This window comes from Lagenorhynchus albirostris, chromosome 2, assembly GCF_949774975.1.
Source record: "Lagenorhynchus albirostris chromosome 2, mLagAlb1.1, whole genome shotgun sequence".
Lineage (NCBI taxonomy): Eukaryota > Metazoa > Chordata > Mammalia > Artiodactyla > Delphinidae > Lagenorhynchus > Lagenorhynchus albirostris.
The window spans coordinates 159,726,278-159,743,375 of record NC_083096.1 but is presented as its reverse complement, the minus strand read 5'-3'; the positions used below and the strand labels follow the sequence as shown (position 1 = coordinate 159,743,375).

Below are 17,098 nucleotides of genomic sequence, written 5' to 3'. Positions count from 1 at the left end.
ACTGGCTGTCACCCCCGGGCACCAGTATGGTCCCGATTCCACTGCAGCCTCAGGTTGCAGGTGCGACCCTCCAGGTGTGCGCCGGGTGCTGTCCTTGCTTCATCTGTGCTTGCCGGCTTGCCCCCTTCCCCTCACCTGCAATGCCTCCTCTTCCATCCCCCCACACTCTGAAGAACAGAACCCTTCAAGCCATTTGAGAAACATCTACGATTCCTCCCCAGCCTTCACAATCCAGCTCCGGGCCCACCTCCTTCTTCTGGCTTCCCTGATGGCCGAGCCAGCACCCACCCCTTGTCCTTCCTGAGCCGGGACCTGTTGTGTTTTTCTGTTTGTGGGCCTCCCCCGCACACCTGGCCTGAGGGGCAGGGACAGGCTGCTGTGTCTGCCCCCGGCACCCCCTTGGCCCTCACCTGGATGCCAGCGCCTTCGGGGACCATGATCTTCCACACGCAGTTGAGGCTGTTGAGGTACGGCTCGGGGAAGCCGGGGGACAGGATGGTGCCCCTGCGCTCCGTGAGGTTGCCGCCACAGGGCACTGGGAAGGAGGCCGCTCTGGTCTCTGTGGGTCCCCAGGGGAGCCTCCCAGGCAGACCCCTCCCAGGGCCCCGGGCCTCGCTGTGACTCCACCCCCGGCTGGCTTCCCCATGCTGGGCCCCAGCCCCGCCCCCTCCTGTGGCTCCTCCCCATACGACCCTCCTGAGGGACCTGGTTCCCGCTCCCCCGCCCCCATGTCCCTCCCCGAGCAGCCCCCACTGCTCCTCCTCGCTGTCTTCACGCCGATCCACAGGACAAGGGCTTGGCTGGAAGGGGTCCCCCCGTGAAGTCACTCTGGCCGGCGGGGCTGCTGTGTGTCTTGCTGTGTGTTGGCCGGCCACCCTCGCCCCCAAGTCCTGGTTGTCTAGGACTCACCCACACACGTTGGGGCTGAGACATTCCACTGGGCCAAGGCCCCGGGAACAGGGAGGCACTCGATTTCTGGGGAGCCCTGCAGGGCGTAGCCGGAGTTGCATTCGAAGCGGACGGTGGCGCCCACCGAGAAGTCACTGCCCAGCCTCCTGCCATAGCGGGGTTCCGGCACCGAGCTGCACTGCGTGGCGCTGGTCCGGGGCACCGCTGCAGGGGACAAGGGCGCTGAGGGGCAGGCCGCACCCCTCTAGAAACTGGTCCGGGGATGGGCACACCGGGGGGCTGGAACTGGGTGGGGACCTTGACAGGCTCTGGGCGCTTTCCCTCAGAGCAAGGGTAGGGGGCTTTCTAGGATGAGGCCCACCTCACTGAAACATAGGTAGACACACAATGTTGTAGCACAGCTTCTGGAAACCATGGGAGGCACTGTGAGCCCCCTGGGCCCAGACTTTAGGCCCAGTTGTGCTCTCCGCCTTCCCAATGAAGGCCCGTGCCCAGTAGGGTCCCATGTCCCCTAACAGGGAGAATGGCCCTTCTTTCTCCCCTGACCCTGCTTTGTCCTCTTCACCCCATGTGCCTGAAGACCCTGCCCAGGGCTCTGCTCTCATGACCTGAATCTCCCTTCCTCCTACCTACAGGGGCTAATAGGACCTTTGAACCCAGGCCCCAGGGAGGGTGTCCCAGGGGCAGGATTACCCCTGCACAAGGCAATACAGCTCATCCTGGGCGGTGGAATGAACAGGACCATTTTTGGAACCTGTGCCTTAGAAGAGTGGACGTCCTGTTGGACAGAGGGAGGCTGGGGCCTCCAGGTGGAGGCCAGGGCGCTCCAAGACTTGGCCTTTCCGGGCTCGTAAGGAAGGGAACGGACACTGATTAGCTGCTTCATGCCAGCTACTCTGTGAACTCTTTTAACGCCATCAGTGAGGTAATATGATCACCCTCAGTTTATAGGTGAACAAACCGCGGCTCCAAGAGGAGGAGTAGCTGGTGCCCAGTTAGAAAGGGACAGAGCTGGGACCCAAATCCATGTCCAACTCACTCCAAAGCCTGTGTTTTCCCCGCACCTTTACTGGGTCTTGCAGACAAAACCAGGTAAGAGGCCTGGGCTGGTCTTCCCAATGCCATCAGGACTGTCCCAGACAACGGGCAGTGGGGGTGTGTGTGCAAATTAGCTTCCCTTCTATGATTTCTTCCCTTATCCAGCAGGGAGTTTGGTAAGAATTGTCTGTAGGGTACATGAATGTATAAAATTCAACTGAATTTCAGGGAACTGCCCCACAAACCCGTAACTGCCCCCAAACACCCTAAGAATGAGGCTAGACTAGGGGGTCAAAGGTCCCTGTTTTCTCTGAAGAACTGAGACTGCCTTCACACCTCCCACGTCCACGTCCTGCATACCTTGGTAGACAAAGTGGAAGCCTCTGGCTGGAACTTGGCCTTTGGCACTGAACTTAATGAGGACTTGATTGGAGGTGGCCAAGGGCAGCGATTCTCCTGCAGAGATAAGGGGCAAGGAGGAGAGGAAGACTGTGAGTCCAGCAGTCGGGCCTGGCGGGTAAAATCCTGGCCAGGATGGAGGGGCTGCCCACACCCCACACAGCAGCCCCTTCCACCTCCCAGGTCTTCCTAAAATGAAACCTCACATTTTTACTGCAAGTTACAGTTTAAAGCTTACAGAAAGCTTTCACATCCGTGGTCTTAATGTTGACCCATGTCAGTGTGAGGTTGGCATTCAGTACCTGCAGTTTATAGATCAAGAAAGATAGGTTCAGATCAAATGACCTGCTTGGAAAGGAGAGAGTTTCTGAAGCTGTGTTGACCCACATGGATGGGGGAGAATGGCCATTACCAAACTGACTGGTGGTTTACTTGGAAAACGGGTATCAATCTGATAAAAACAAACAAAAAAGGCACCAAGTTCTGGAAAGGAGGGTGATGTAATCACTGGAGAGTAACTGGCTTTTCCCAGATGCCCTGTGAAATGATTGACAACCAGAGTGATCATATAATTTACTGCTCATACTAGGACACTTCCGAGAGTCAAAGGGCATGCTATTAATAATTATGCTGGGACAACCAAGTGAAAGCTGGGACTATCCCAGGCAAAGCAGGGTGTATTGTCACCCAACCAATAACACAATAAAGTGGGGAAAGTCCGCACAGACACAGGAAGCTAAGGAAGCCCAATAGCTTCTATATCAGAAGATAAAGATATATCTTCTGTTTGATGTGGTGCAGACAGACCTGCAGCCGTGAGGTGGAGTCCTGCTCACCATCGCCTTCCTGTGGAAGCTGAGGGAGAATGTGGGGTGATGGGCAGTGGCATGACCACTCTGCATGCTGCCCCTCCATAGCCTTAGGGACCCCTGGGAATGTCTGCTGACCCCACCGTCAGAAGGAAAGTAGGTGTTCCAGAAAGCCAGGCTACATCACTTCAGGGAGGCTTGGGGTTGGAACCACCCAAGGAGCCATTGGGAGGCACATCTGGGGTCCACCAGTGCTTCCAAAAAGCCCATGTGATGCTACTGGTCATGGGGATTAGAGAGCCTTTTTCACAACACACTTAGATTTACATAGATCCCAGGTGGCTGAGCCTAGGAGTCACTGCCCAGCTAAATTCTGGCTGCCAAAGCAAAAAGAAACTCATGAAGAAAAGGTTTTCTTGATTTTCACCACCATCTCTAGTTCCTCCTCTCAATAAATGTGAGCAGAACAAACTCAACTTTTCCATTTTTCCATCATCTGGCTGGATACATGTGGAGTAGGACCCCCCGTAATCTCTCACAGGACCCATTTCAGCTTCCAGTGCTGGACGTATGCAGCTCTCCCTCTCCAGGAATAAACACACAGTAAAATCACTGGACGTAAGAAAAGATTCCAAAGTTTTAAGGTAGGAGACCTCTCAGAAGTCAAAGCAAGTATCTTTATGTGAACTACAACAAAGAACAGGTAAAAATCTCAGATTTTTAATAGCAGTTGTCACGAGATTAAATTTAGCATTGCGTCTCTGAAATTAGAGGAAGATGTGTCAAAGAACAGATCTGAGATCAATAAAAGCTACAAAGAGATGAGAAACTCTAGCACATGGAGCTGGATTCTGCAGAAATTGAACAGCAAAGTGGAGATTAAATTTGGGAAATTCTTCCAGAATCCACAGAAAAAGGATAAAGAGATTAAACTAATGAGAGAAACGACAAGCGACGTGGAAGACAGGCAGAAAAAAAATCCAATATGCATATATCAAGAATTCTAGAGAGAGAAGACAAGAGAAATTGAACGAGAAAAAATAATTTAAGAAGGAAGACAACTTTCTAAGCTTGAGAAAGGCTTGAGGTTTTTGAATGAGATTGTTCACAAAGTGCCGGATCTAATTAATGAAAAGAGATTTCCACCACAACAATCCTCGTGGGCTTTTCCATTTTAAAAATAAAGACAAAAATGTGAACGGTTTTTAAAAGAGAAAAGCGTGGGTTGCCTACAAGGACAAAGAATCAGGTTGAATTTCAACTCATCTATAATATTAACTATTGGAATAAAGTAACCACTGCAGCTTTGAAATGTTTGTGGCCCATAATCTGATTTATAATCAGGTTGTCATTTATATGATACATCAAAGGAAAGGCATTCTCATACATTTAAGGTGACAGAAAGTACTGCAGTGAGGAGCCCTACTTTTAAAAAACGAACCAAAGTAGGGAAATCAAAAACCATCAGGGATAAAGAAAACTAGGAAAATATAGTTAAACCCAATTAATTATTGTTAAAGGGGTAACAAAACTAAATGCAAATGGAAAAACTTGTTCTTGGGGAAGAAGTCCATAATTATAAAATAACTACTAATAACATTGATAAAGTCCAAACGTATCAGCAAAGCTTGGAAATTAGAGATGGGTCAGGTATGAATGGAAACGTGAAGAAGCAAAAGCAAAACAAAACAAACAAAACCCCAGAACGAACAAAACAAGGTGACAGATAGCAGGCCCCATGTTTCACTTATAAGTAAACTTCCTCTTAAAAGAAAAAGACTCTCAAAGAAAATGAGAAAAGATAAATCAGGCAAACACAGATACAAAATTGTTAGAAACACAGGGAGACAACAAAATATCACAATTGTGCTGGCAGACACTTTCACACAACATTCTCACTGATATATAAATAGAAAAACAAAATGAAGACTGTTGAGTTGTGGTCTTCAAGCTTTTCTTTTTCTCCCCCAGCCCAGCCTCAGGGACAGGGACGCAGTTCACTCCCATCAGCACCAAAGGCTCATCATCAGTGTTTCTCTATATGAGGAATAAGAGATGATCTGAGGATGTTGATATTAATGTATATAGGTCCTATACTTCTATTTCTCTATCCATCTATCTATCTATCCATCTATCTATCCATCCATCCACCCACCTATCAGTCATCTATCTCTATCCCTATTTGTTTCTATTTCTATTGGTCGTTTACATTTCTATCTATCCCTATGCCTATATCCATCTTTATATCTACAGGTCCTAAGTGTATACCTATCTCTCTACCTGTACCTATGCTTATACTTCTATATCTATGGATATACTTATATCTATCTATCTATCTATCAAGAGATTTTGAAAAAGCACCTTACCCTCCAAAATCCTGATTTACACTCTTGGATGAGTGTGTATGTGTGGGGTGTTCCATTTCATTGAGAACCACTGATATAATGGGTTTGAATAATAAAAATGAGTAAGCCTTGGACTTCCCTGGTGGCACAGTGGTTGACAGTCCGCCTGCCGATGCAGGGGACAAGGGTTCGTGCCCCGGTCCGGGAAGATCCCACGTGCCGCGGAGCGGCTAGGCCCGTGAACCATGGCCGCTGAGCCTGCGCGTCCGGAGCCTGTGCTCCGCAACGGGAGAGGCCACAACAGTGAGAGACCCGCATACAGCAAAAAAAAAAAAAAAAAAAAAAAAAAGAGTAAGCCTTATCTAATGGCTATTACAAAGCTTACTGAATCCTAACAGTAAATCTAGGAGGTAGAAGTTTTACTTTTTGCACTTTGCACATGAGGAAACTGAAGCTCAGAGTGGCCAAGGATTGTGACGGCAAGCACCTAGCATGCAAGTTGGAGAGATGAGATTAGAGACCAGGCAGTGTGACCACAGGGCCTGAGCTCGCCCCTTCTCTCTACGTGGACTCTCTATGCAACAGAGAACACACATTCTTCTCAGATAATTAAGGAATTTTAAAAAATGTCCTTGGCTACTGAGAGGACCTCATTGAATCCCCAAAGTAGAAATGGTACAGGCTGCATTCTTTAACTACCTGGCAATAAAAATAGAGATTAATACAAATGTTTAAATGTAATGGGAACAAAATCCAGGTTCTTGGGGAAAAAGAAAAGACATCCTTAAACAACTCTTGGGCAGAAAGAGTAAATCATGATCATGGATTATTTAGAAAGTAATGATGATGAAAGTAGTACATATCAAAATTTATGGCATGAAGCCAAAACTATGCTTAGAGGTGAATATATATATGCTGTAAACATGCTTCTTTATTACACAGAGATAATAAACAAAACTCTCAATTCAAAAAGTTACAACAAGAAGAATAAAATAATCCGAAAAGAAGGGGAGACGTTATGAAACAAAAGCGGCGTTCAGTTACTTATAAAACAATAACAAAGTCTACAGAAGAATTGATAAGTTGAATATAAAACAGAATGAAGCCAACAAAATGAAACAAACTAAACAATATAAAACCTCTGGTCCAGCTGAGAAGGGCAACTATGAATATAACATTCAGTCTGTGGAGCTTGTTATTATTTTCTAATTAATTAACCTCTGCTTTTGTTTCATGACATCTCTCCTCCTATTTTTCTTCAGATTATTTTGTTCTTCTTGTGTATAACCACTAATACAAAAGAGATTAAACATCATCATAGGATATTATGTAAGCGATGGTGTTACATTTAAAATAACCACAAAACAGATTTTTTTACTGACATATAAAATATTAACATCGATGTTAAGGTAATATACGTGACTAGACCAACAACCATGGAAGAAAGTAAAAGAAAAACTACTGAAAAGAGATAAAATAATGAGACAAATTTATTTTCAGATGATATTGCTTCTTGCCTAGAGGACCCAGGAGAATCAGTTGGCAGTGTTAGCATTACTATGGAGGGTTCAATGACTTTACAAGATGAATATACCCCAAATATCAGTCTTCTAATATACTAGCAAAGACCACTTAGAAAATATAATGGTGGGGCCGGCAGGTGATGCCGGGGGCAGACTCATTTACAGTAGCAGCAACAAAAATTCCACAAAATATCTAGAAATAAAGTTAACAGAAAATGGATACTGCCTAAATGAAAATTATAGCACCTTTCCAAAGGTGTTTTTTGTTTGTTTCTTTCAAAAGATAATAGAGAGACATACCATATTCCTAATGGGAAATAGAGTTACTATTATAAACATGTGAGTTCTCCCCCAATTAATCTATAAGTTTAATGGAATTCCAATGAAAATTCCAATGCAATTTTTTTAACTTGATATAATATTTCTAAAAGTTATTTGGAAGCAAAATTAAGCAAGAATAATCAATAAAAAATTCAAAATCAAGAATGACAATGGGGGGCTTCCCTGGTGGCGCAGTGGTTGAGAGTCTGCCTGCTGATGCAGGGGACACGGGCTCGTGCCCCAGTCCGGGAAGATCCCACATGCTGAGGAGTGGCTGGGCCCGTGAGCCATGGCCGCTGAGCCTGTGCGTCTGGAGCCTGTGCTCCACAATGGGAGAGGCCACAACAGTGAGAGGCCCGCGTACCACAAAAAAAAAAAAAAAAAAAAAAAGAATGGCAATGGAGACTTACAGAACCATATGTTTAAAATTATTATAGTGTTAAACATTATTATAATGTTACACTAATTAAAGCTTTTTGATACTGATACAAGAATAAACAGAGGAGTCTAGAAACATACCTTTAACTTTATAAAAACTTAATATATGTGAATCTGGCATTTTGAAAATTTCATTAGAACTGATTAACTAAATTTGCAAGATGTTGGTTAGGTGTTCCCTAGTTCAAATAATAAATCAAAATAAATTCCAAAGGTATTAAAAGAAAAAATGAAACTAAAAAAGAAGTAAAGGAAAACCCAGAGGAATATTTATTTAGTCAGCAGAAAAGTAGAGGAGAAAACTATAACAGAAAACATTGATAGATTTAATATCATGGGAAACTTAGATTTTCTGACATTAAAACATGACCTGAAGAAAATTAAATGGCAAATGACAAACTATAGGGGAAGGTTTTTCATAGCATATACTATAGATAAGAGGTTTTTATGGCATGTAATATATATAGCTTCTAATAACATGGAGCTCTACTAAATACTTACAAAAATAATTTACAAGTAAATTCACAAATAAAAAATTCATGGGCCAATAATTACATTATACAAGGTTAACCTAAGTTGTAATAAAAAAGGCAAATTAAAAAATGAGATACCGTTTTCACTTTTCAAACTGATGATGTTTTTGTTTTCTTAATTACCTAGTTTTTGTGAGAATAAAACATGCCCTCTTTCTTTTTTAAAAATATCTTTATTGGAGTATAATTGCTTTACAATATTGTGTTAGTTTCTGCTGTACAACAAAGTGAATCAGCTATATGTATACATATACCCCCATGTCCCCTCCCTCTGGAGCCTCCCTCCCACCCTCCCTATCCCACCCTAGGTGTTCACAAAGCATGGAGCTGATCTCCCTGTGCTATACAGCAGCTTCCCACTAGATATCCATTTTACATTTGGTAGTGTATATATGTCAGTGGCACTCTCTCACTTTGTCCCAGCTTCCCCTTCCCCTACTGTGTCCTCAAGTCTGTTCTCTATGTCTGCGTCTTTATTCCTGCCTTCCCGCTAGGTTCATCAGTATGGGTTTTTTAGATTCCATATATGTGCGTTAGCATAAGGTACTTGTTTTTCTCTTTCTGACTTACTTCACTCTGTATGACAGTCTCTAGGTCCATCCACCTCATTACAAGTAACTCAGTTTCGTTCCTTTTTATGGCCAAGTAATACTCCATTGTATATATGTGCCACATCTTCTTTATCCATTCATCTGTCGATGGACATTTAGGTTGCTTCCATGTCCTGGCTATGGTAAATAGTGCTGCAATGAATACTGCGGTACATGACTCTTTTTGAGTTATGGTTTTCTTAGGGTACATGCCCAGTAGTGGGATTGCTGGGTCATATGGTAGTTTTATTTTTAGTTTTTTAAGGAACCTCCATACTGTTCTCCATAGTGGCTGTATCAATTTACATTCCCACCAACAGTGCAAGAGGGTTCCCTTTTCTCCACACCCTCTCCAGCATTTATTGTTTCTAGATTGTTAGATAATGGCCATTCTGACTGGTGTGAGGTGATACCTCATTGTGGTTTTGATTTGCATTTCTCTAATGATTAGTGATGTTGAGCATCTTTTCATGTGTTTGCTGGCAATCTGTATGTCTACTTTGGAGAAATGTCTGTTTAGGTCTTCTACCCATTTTTGGATTGGGTTGTTTGTTCTTTTGTTATTGAGCTGCAAAAACATGTCCTCTTATTTGTTGGTGAACAAAATGGTAAGAACTTTCTGGAGCGATATTTGACAATCTTTATAAAAAGCCTTAAAGATCACACATTTCCTTTAACTTAGTAATTCTACTTCTAGATATTCTAAGGTAATAGAGATGTAAACAAAGATATATGTATACTATATTGAATTACTATTCATGAGAGTGAAAAATAAGAAAACAATCTAAATGTTCAATAATAGAGAATTCATTACATAAATTTTAAATAACTATATGATAGACTTTTATGCAGCATTTAAAAATCCTATTACAGAGGAAAATAAAAAAAGAAATGCTCACAATGAACATTTTAATAAAAATATGTATATTGTTGTGTTCAGTAAAAAATGTAAAAGATTAAGTCCAAGTAGATATAAAGACTGGAAGGAAATACATTCCACCTTTTCAGTGGTTCTTTCGGGGTGGTTTTTATTTTAATTCTCTACACAATTAATTTGTCTTGCCGCTAAGTTTTCTACAATGAAAGTGCAACATGTTTATCATTAGAAAAACAGGTTGGGTCTCAATATCAACCCACAGGGGAATGCTATACCACTTGGGGGGCTGTAGACACAGCTTGGGGTGAGGGTAGCCTCTGAAGCTTCCTTCTATGTGGTGTCATCAGGAGCTGACAGCAGCAGCGTACGACAAATACAAAGGTGTGGCTCCACCCGTGGCCACGCCCTGCTCACAGGGCCTCCCTCCTCCTTCCCCTCGACGCCCCGCCCACCACCCTCACCGTGCTGGCCCAGCCCTGGGTACCTGTGTGGGAGCCCGAGAGGGAGCCGAGGAGCTGAGAGTGCGGGTTGTGGCCGTCATGCACCTCCACCACGTCGTTGAGGGCCGTGTAGAAGAAGGCAAACTGTCCAAACACCACTGCGGAGGAGACACGGTGCAGAGAGCTCAGGGGCAAGGCTGGGCGGCCGTGCTGGGGGGGAGCCCTGGACAGCTGGAGGAGCAGGGCGACCTCAGAGGAGGTTGTCGGTTCATGGGGCTAAGTGCTTGCTGAGCCTTTGCACTGGCTGATTAGACACTGGGCACAGGGATGCGGGGACCTGGGAAGGGTCGGGCTGGCATTCTCCACACAGGTCAAGATGACATTGCGGACTGCACGAGCAGCCAGGCTAACCCTAGTCCTTTCTCAAGTTGCAGTGGCAGCAGCTACTCTAGGAAACCGAAGAGCTTTCCGTAACTTCCCCCGTGTTCCATGTTGATCTCAGGACCCTGTATTTTCCTTCACTTTTTCTTCAAAGACCCAGCCAATGAGGGCATCCCCTGGATACAAGATCCCACACATTTAGGAGGCATGAGGGTGCTGAGTAGCAGCCTTCCGAGGAAGGGGCGACTGTCCATGGAAGAGGCAAACATCTTTACCTCAGTTCCCTCTGGCAAATCCAAGGACAGAGGCAAAATGACATGTATTGAGCACCTACTCTGTGCTGGGTACCATGCTTGCCATGCACGTCATCTTCTTCAACCCTGACTCTTCCAGATATCTGATCTTATAGACAAAGAAACTGAAGCTCAGAGGTTGAGTTCCCCAAGGCCACTCAACTAGCTCATGGGAGAGGGTTGAAAAACTGGTGGACCATGACCTCGAGGAGTCCCCTTTCAGACAAGGCCTAAGGGCCCTGCCCTTTGATGGCTATCACAGGGTCTTTCCTCAATTGTCCCATCTCTGCCAGTCACTGCTGGAGGGGCTGGGGTTATTGACCCTGCGGGGCCATGGGGGGCACAGCTCCATTTCAGACCCTGATACATTCTGCCTGCCCCGGTCTCCCATTTGGCTGGGTGCATCTGAAAGCAAGTACCAGGGTAAGCCCTTCTCTATTTTGGCTTAAGCCTTGAGCATGTAGGAAGTCGGATGTGCATGCATGTGCATGTGTGTGCGTGTGCGTGTGCGCGTGCGTGTGCGTGTATGTGTGTGTGTTGAGGCTGGGAGGGACTTAGGCCATGGAGTTGACTGCCTGCGGAAAGAAAGCATTTGCAACGATGAGTATAGTAGTGAGTGGAGTGAGAGCTTTTTAGCTCTCAACTCACGGGCAGAGGAGAAGGAGGGAGAGCCTGTTTTGGTGCCTTGAAAATGGGCGCTGAGTGAGGGGTGGTGGCAGGGATATTTCCACACTGTCCCCTACAGAGGTGAACAGGATGGGCAAGGTTCCTGATCTCACACAGTGTGCATTCTAGTGGGAAGAGACAGTCCAAAGTGAAAAAAAAACCACTTGAGCAAATAGATAAACAAAATAATTTCAGATAGTGTTAAATTTTAGAGGCAGTGAGAGAAAAGTGATAAGGCAAGGCAGTCCACTTCAGATAGGGGATCAAAGAAAGATCTATGAGGAGAGGGTGTTAAGGCTGAGACACAGGCTGGGGACAAGTATTTCCGACCTGAGGCAAAAATCTGCACCTAAATCCTGGGCTCAGCATCAGTAAGAAAGAGAAGATGCTTGGGACAGATCACGACGCCTCCTAGAGTCAGCTCTCCACATACAGGTTCCAGCTCAGTGAAACTGCCCAGCCTCGGGGCTGGCGGCCTGCAAAGGCGTGAGCTCTTTATTACTGGAGGAATTAAGTACAATATGCAGCCCAGCTATCGAGGACTCGGCTCTGGGTGGCAGGTGGGACTGGACAACCTTTCAGTACTTTTCTAACTGTGATCCTACAGGTCCAAAGCTCCCGCCACATGCATGTGCCGGGGAGCGTGTGCCCACGCACACGAGTGTGCAGGTGCTGGTGTGGGAGTGGTGCCCGACGGCAAGAGCTGTGGGTAAAGATGAGGCTGGGAATTTACAGAGGGCAGAAAACACGTCTCTCTCATCTCTGCAGCTCTGGTTCCCAGCAGAGTGCGAGGTCCCTAGGAGGTGCTTAATAAATGTTTGGTGAATGTTCAGGCCTTGCCCCATGCTCGGTCCATCCCATCTCTTGGGAAAAAGCAGCCGGTTCTCTGCAGGCTGCCCCATCTCAGGTGGTCAGGATATATACACACGGCCTTTACCCCACTAACGCCAACTCTGTTTAGAAATAGTTGTTCCTCTTCCTACAAAGAGGAGATCCCGGGAGAAAGCGGTCCGGCCAGTCACTGATTGCCCGGGTACAACCAGCCTGTGACCCTCAGGAACTTCCTGAATCCTCCAGAGCTGCCAGGGCTCTTATCTGTCCCACTGCTAACCAGGTGACAAGGCTGGCTTCTCTTTGCCGGGGCCTCTTGGAATCTGGAAGTTTCTCTGCCTTTCCAGGGCCCTAACCTGCTCCTCTCTTTTTTTCTTGCTCATCCTACCAATTGCTGCTGGACCAGGCTCCCACTCACAGACGGAACAGTGGAATGATGGGGCGCCCAGTTCCCTCACCTGTACGTTCAAGTCCAGCTCAGTCCCACTCCCTTCCTTCTTCCTGGCCCTCTGCCACCCTCCCCTGGGTTCCCAGTCAGCCTGGGTCTGCAGCACCTCTCTGCAGACCCGGGCTGGGCTAGGGAGCCCCCGGTGCACCCTGCCTTCCCTCTGTCCTGGCTGGTCCCTCCCTAACCACCCCACCCTTGGTTCCAGCAGGTCTCACTGGTCCCCTCCTCCCGTGTGTATCAGGAGTGAACTCTACAGCCCGCTGCAGAGCAAAGGCACGCAGCTGTCCTCTGAGGGAGACTGCTTGGCCCATTGGCATGATAGGAGTGGAATTGGAAGGCGCTGGAAAACATAAACAAATATACACAAAATCCATACCGTAGTCCTTGGGCACGGTGACAAAATACAGGCAGATCTGTCCACTGGTGTAGTTCTGGGGGTAGTTAGGGGACAAGACCACTCCATCTGAACCCACATACTGTCCCCCACAGGGGGCTGAAAAAGAAATCAGATAGAGGGCCAGGTGACCTCATGGGCCTCTCATCAGCTGTCCACCCTCCGTCTCTGCTCACTCTCAGCCTGACCTTCTGGCCCTGGTGGGGCTGCTCTGAGGTCTGAAGCCACTAATGTGGAGGAGGGGAATTCTGGGGACATGCCCTGCCCTGCCCCGCCCTGCCCAAAGACATCCATCCCTGGCCTGGCATGTGGCCTGAAACCCCCCACCACCCCCGATGCTATCAAGAGCCCTCCTGGGTGCCGGCCAGTCCTTGTCTTCTAACTAGTGACACTGGCATTGGTCCCTGGAGGCCCAGCCTTGGGGAGCACTTTAGGAACCTCTTCTGCCTACAGGTGGGACCCGGAGATGGTCTGCCACCCCACGGCTGATGTCTGCACCTGGACACTTAGTGTCTGCACGACTAAGGAGCAGAGGTTTGCTCAGAATAGCCCGCTGGGAGCAGACAGCTCACGCGACCCAGCCATGGTCCCAGTCCCACGAGGGGTGGACCTCAGAGCCAGCCTCTCCCACCTGGGCAAAGGGGCCTCTTTACTTTTCAACTTAGGTGGCCGCCATGCTCCTGAAGTTCCGGCACTCCATCCGATCCCTTTGTCAAGACCCCATGGCTAACCCAGCTGCCCTTGGAGTTAGCCCACCCTGCTGGTCTTAGTTTTACACATCTGAATCCTCAGTGATTTCCCCTAGGACTGGGAACAATCTCAGGGTCACTTTTAGATTCCCCTCTCCATGGTGTGGGCTGCTGGCATGTCTCGGGCCACCGCTGAGGACATCTATTGGAGTGGGGGTGAGGACACTATGTGATCTGAGAGACATGCCACATTGATGGGGACTGGTACACCTGGGGAATTTCCAGCCCTTCTCATTCATGGCGAACCCAAGGAGCCCTCCTGTGAGGCCCATGTCCTGCCTGCCCCTTCCCCTAGCCTCCAGCCCCTTCTGCCTCTGGCATTCCCTAGTTCCCTCCACCACAGCCCTGGGCTCCACCACCTGTGCACACTGGCTGGGGATGATTCCACACAGGCTTCCCATCAGGCCCCAGGATGCAGCTCAGGGTGGAGAAGCCCTCCACCTCATAGCCCCCCTGGCAGTAGTAGGTGATGGAGGAGCCCAGCTTCAGGTCGGACCCCACTCGCGTGCCGTTCTTGATGGGACCAGGATCAAAACATGACTCCCGTGGGTTTTCTGGAAAAAACAAACAAACACGTATATACACACACAGACACATATACACAGAGAGCTCATAAGTGGTCGAATCCCAGGGCACAGCACCTATGGGGAGACCCTGACTCTGATTAGCCACAGAGTGCATGGGGATTTGGGGCCGATGGGTGTATTCTCTTCAGGTCTGGAAACGTCTCTAAATTTGGTTACAGACTAGAGCTGGAGAATGAAATAATGCCATTTGCAGCACCACGGGTGGACTTAGAGATTTTCAAACTAAGTGAAGTAAGTCAGACAAAGAAAGACAAATATCGTATGATATTACTTACATGTGGGATCTTAACAATTATACAAATGAGCTATTTACAAAACAGAAACAGACTCACAGACTTTGAAAACAAACTTATGGTTACCAAATGGGAAAGGTTCAGGGTGGGGGGATAAATTAGGAGTTTGGGATTAACAGATACACACTATCACATGTAAAATAGATCATCTACAAGGACCTGCTGTATAGCACAGGGAACTCTACTCAATACTCTGTAATAATCTATATGGGAAAAGAATCTGAAAAAGAATGGATATATGTATATGTGTAACTGAATCACTTTGCTGTACACCTGAAGCTAACACAACATTGTAGATCCACTCTACTCCAATACAAAATAAAAATTAAACTAAAAATTTATAAAAAAGAAAGCAACTAGGGCTGGAAGTCATTTTGGAGAGTGCAATCTCCCTTCTTCTCCCCACATTCTTGCCCTGACGCACAAAGGAGGGAGTTGCGGCTACACCTTTGAGGCTGTCCCTCACCCCTGATTCACTCCTCCCGCCGGGGAGGCACGTGCTGCTCTGACCGGTGGGAGATGACAGTCCTAGGATCGTGTCTCAGTAGTGACGGGTCCCTGTCGTGAAGGTCAGGTCGTAGGCACAGTCCACCTTTGCTCAGCTTTGATCCTGCACCCTCAACATGGCGGCCTCCTGGTTTTCTGTCTGTGTGGGACACCCTCAAGATGGCGGCCTCCTGGTTTTCTGTCTGTGTGGGACACCCTCAACATGGCGGCCTCCTGGTTTTCTGTCTGTGTGGGACACCCTCAAGATGGCGGCCTCCTTGTTTTCTGTCTGTGTGGGACACCCTCAACATGGCGGCCTCCTTGTTTTCTGTCTGTGTGGGACACCCTCAACATGGCGGCCTCCGTGTTTTCTGTCTGTGTGGGAAGCAGGGACGCTTTTGGAGATGGTTTCTTCTCCTTCTCTTGCTGAGAGCAGTGTTGCTGGCTGGGTAGGTAGGTGGAGCTGATACCAGCTTCGCAGGCTGTTACAGCCGTACCTTGCATGCACTTCTGAGTGTATGGGTACTGATATTTAGATTTAGGAAGAAAGTAGGAAACCCCATTTTAGCCTCTGGGATGAGTCCAGATCTCCAATGCAGTTTTCCAGGGCTTTGTATTGGGGTACTGAGCGTTTGCCAGATTATTAAAACAGCAGTATTTTTCCGTTTGACTACTGATGCTTATATGTCTTCCCAATCAGGCATACCATGGCTGCACCTACGCTGCATCCACTCTGTCCCTGGGCACTGGACAACAGTGAACTTGATGCTGCCTGAGCCACTGAGAGTATTAGCTGGGGCTCCAAGTCTCTGGAGAAGGACACTCACTGCACAGCCTCCCTCCCCAGCAGCTGGAAATCCCGGACAGCTCTTGGGAGCCAATGTTCACATCCATCCACTGCTGCCTTTCCTCATCCTCCTTGTTCCCGAACCACTGATGGTCAAGAGCCCTGTCGTCAGGGCTGGGCAGTGTCAGGAGAATGCAACAGAGTATCGGGATACCATCGAAACCCTGGAGGCTATGCTGCGGAAGGGTCTAGAGATGGGGATTCACAAAGAGGTGCCGACAGCCCTTGCAGAAGGAACCAGAGATTCAAAGAGCAGATTTAAGGAGGAAAGACCCAGAACACAAGGGATCAGAGTTCAGAGATGAACAGGTCAGGAGGAATTTTGCTGAGGTCTGTCCTTGTCACCTGGGTACCTTTAAGCTGCGTGTATAAGAGGCAGTCATAGCCGTGAGGGTGTTGCTCAGCTGCCGATCAGCCCGTTGACTGATGGGATGGGACTCTGAGTCTGTGATTCCGTCAAGTCTAGACACCTGCATTTGCGCCCTGATGGTGGGATGGCCCTGCTCGTTGCTTTTGCCTAGAGCTTATTTTTAATGGAGCAGTCCTGGATACATTACTAAATTTAAACTCAAGTGGGACCCAGAAAATGGCTCCTCACCTAACAGAGGACCCCTCAGTGGTTTCCTCATGTGCCCTGTGATGTATCACCTTGTCCCCCACATCGAATCTGTCCTCCCCCAAAGCGTAGTGGCTCTGGCCAGAATGCAACTGACCATTGGGTGGCCCATTTGTGAATTGCAGAGATACAGGGAAGTGTCACCAGGTCTTTATTTCATCTGTCTTTTTTATAAATTAAGAGTGGGTCAAATCTTATTTGAAGTTCAGAAAAATTAAGTAACTTGGAACCAAGTTCACATAGCTCATAAGAGGCAGAACAAGCTGTGGCCCTCAATATCCATCC

The 17,098-nt window shown here is 47.3% G+C and overlaps 1 protein-coding gene across 1 annotated transcript in view; it reads right to left on the bottom strand.

Annotated features, from left to right (window-relative positions):
- The window catches only part of CSMD2 (CUB and Sushi multiple domains 2), a 669,690-nt gene that overhangs the window by 123,143 nt on the left and 529,449 nt on the right, over positions 1–17,098 (bottom strand). Inside the window, exons 30-35 of the mRNA XM_060142710.1 lie at positions 14,344–14,538; positions 13,218–13,334; positions 10,267–10,380; positions 2,308–2,403; positions 910–1,113; positions 411–535 (exon numbers count right to left, since the gene is read on the bottom strand). Of these exons, the coding sequence (XP_059998693.1) occupies positions 411–535; positions 910–1,113; positions 2,308–2,403; positions 10,267–10,380; positions 13,218–13,334; positions 14,344–14,538 (851 nt within the window). The remainder of the gene's footprint in view (positions 1–410; positions 536–909; positions 1,114–2,307; positions 2,404–10,266; positions 10,381–13,217; positions 13,335–14,343; positions 14,539–17,098) is intronic.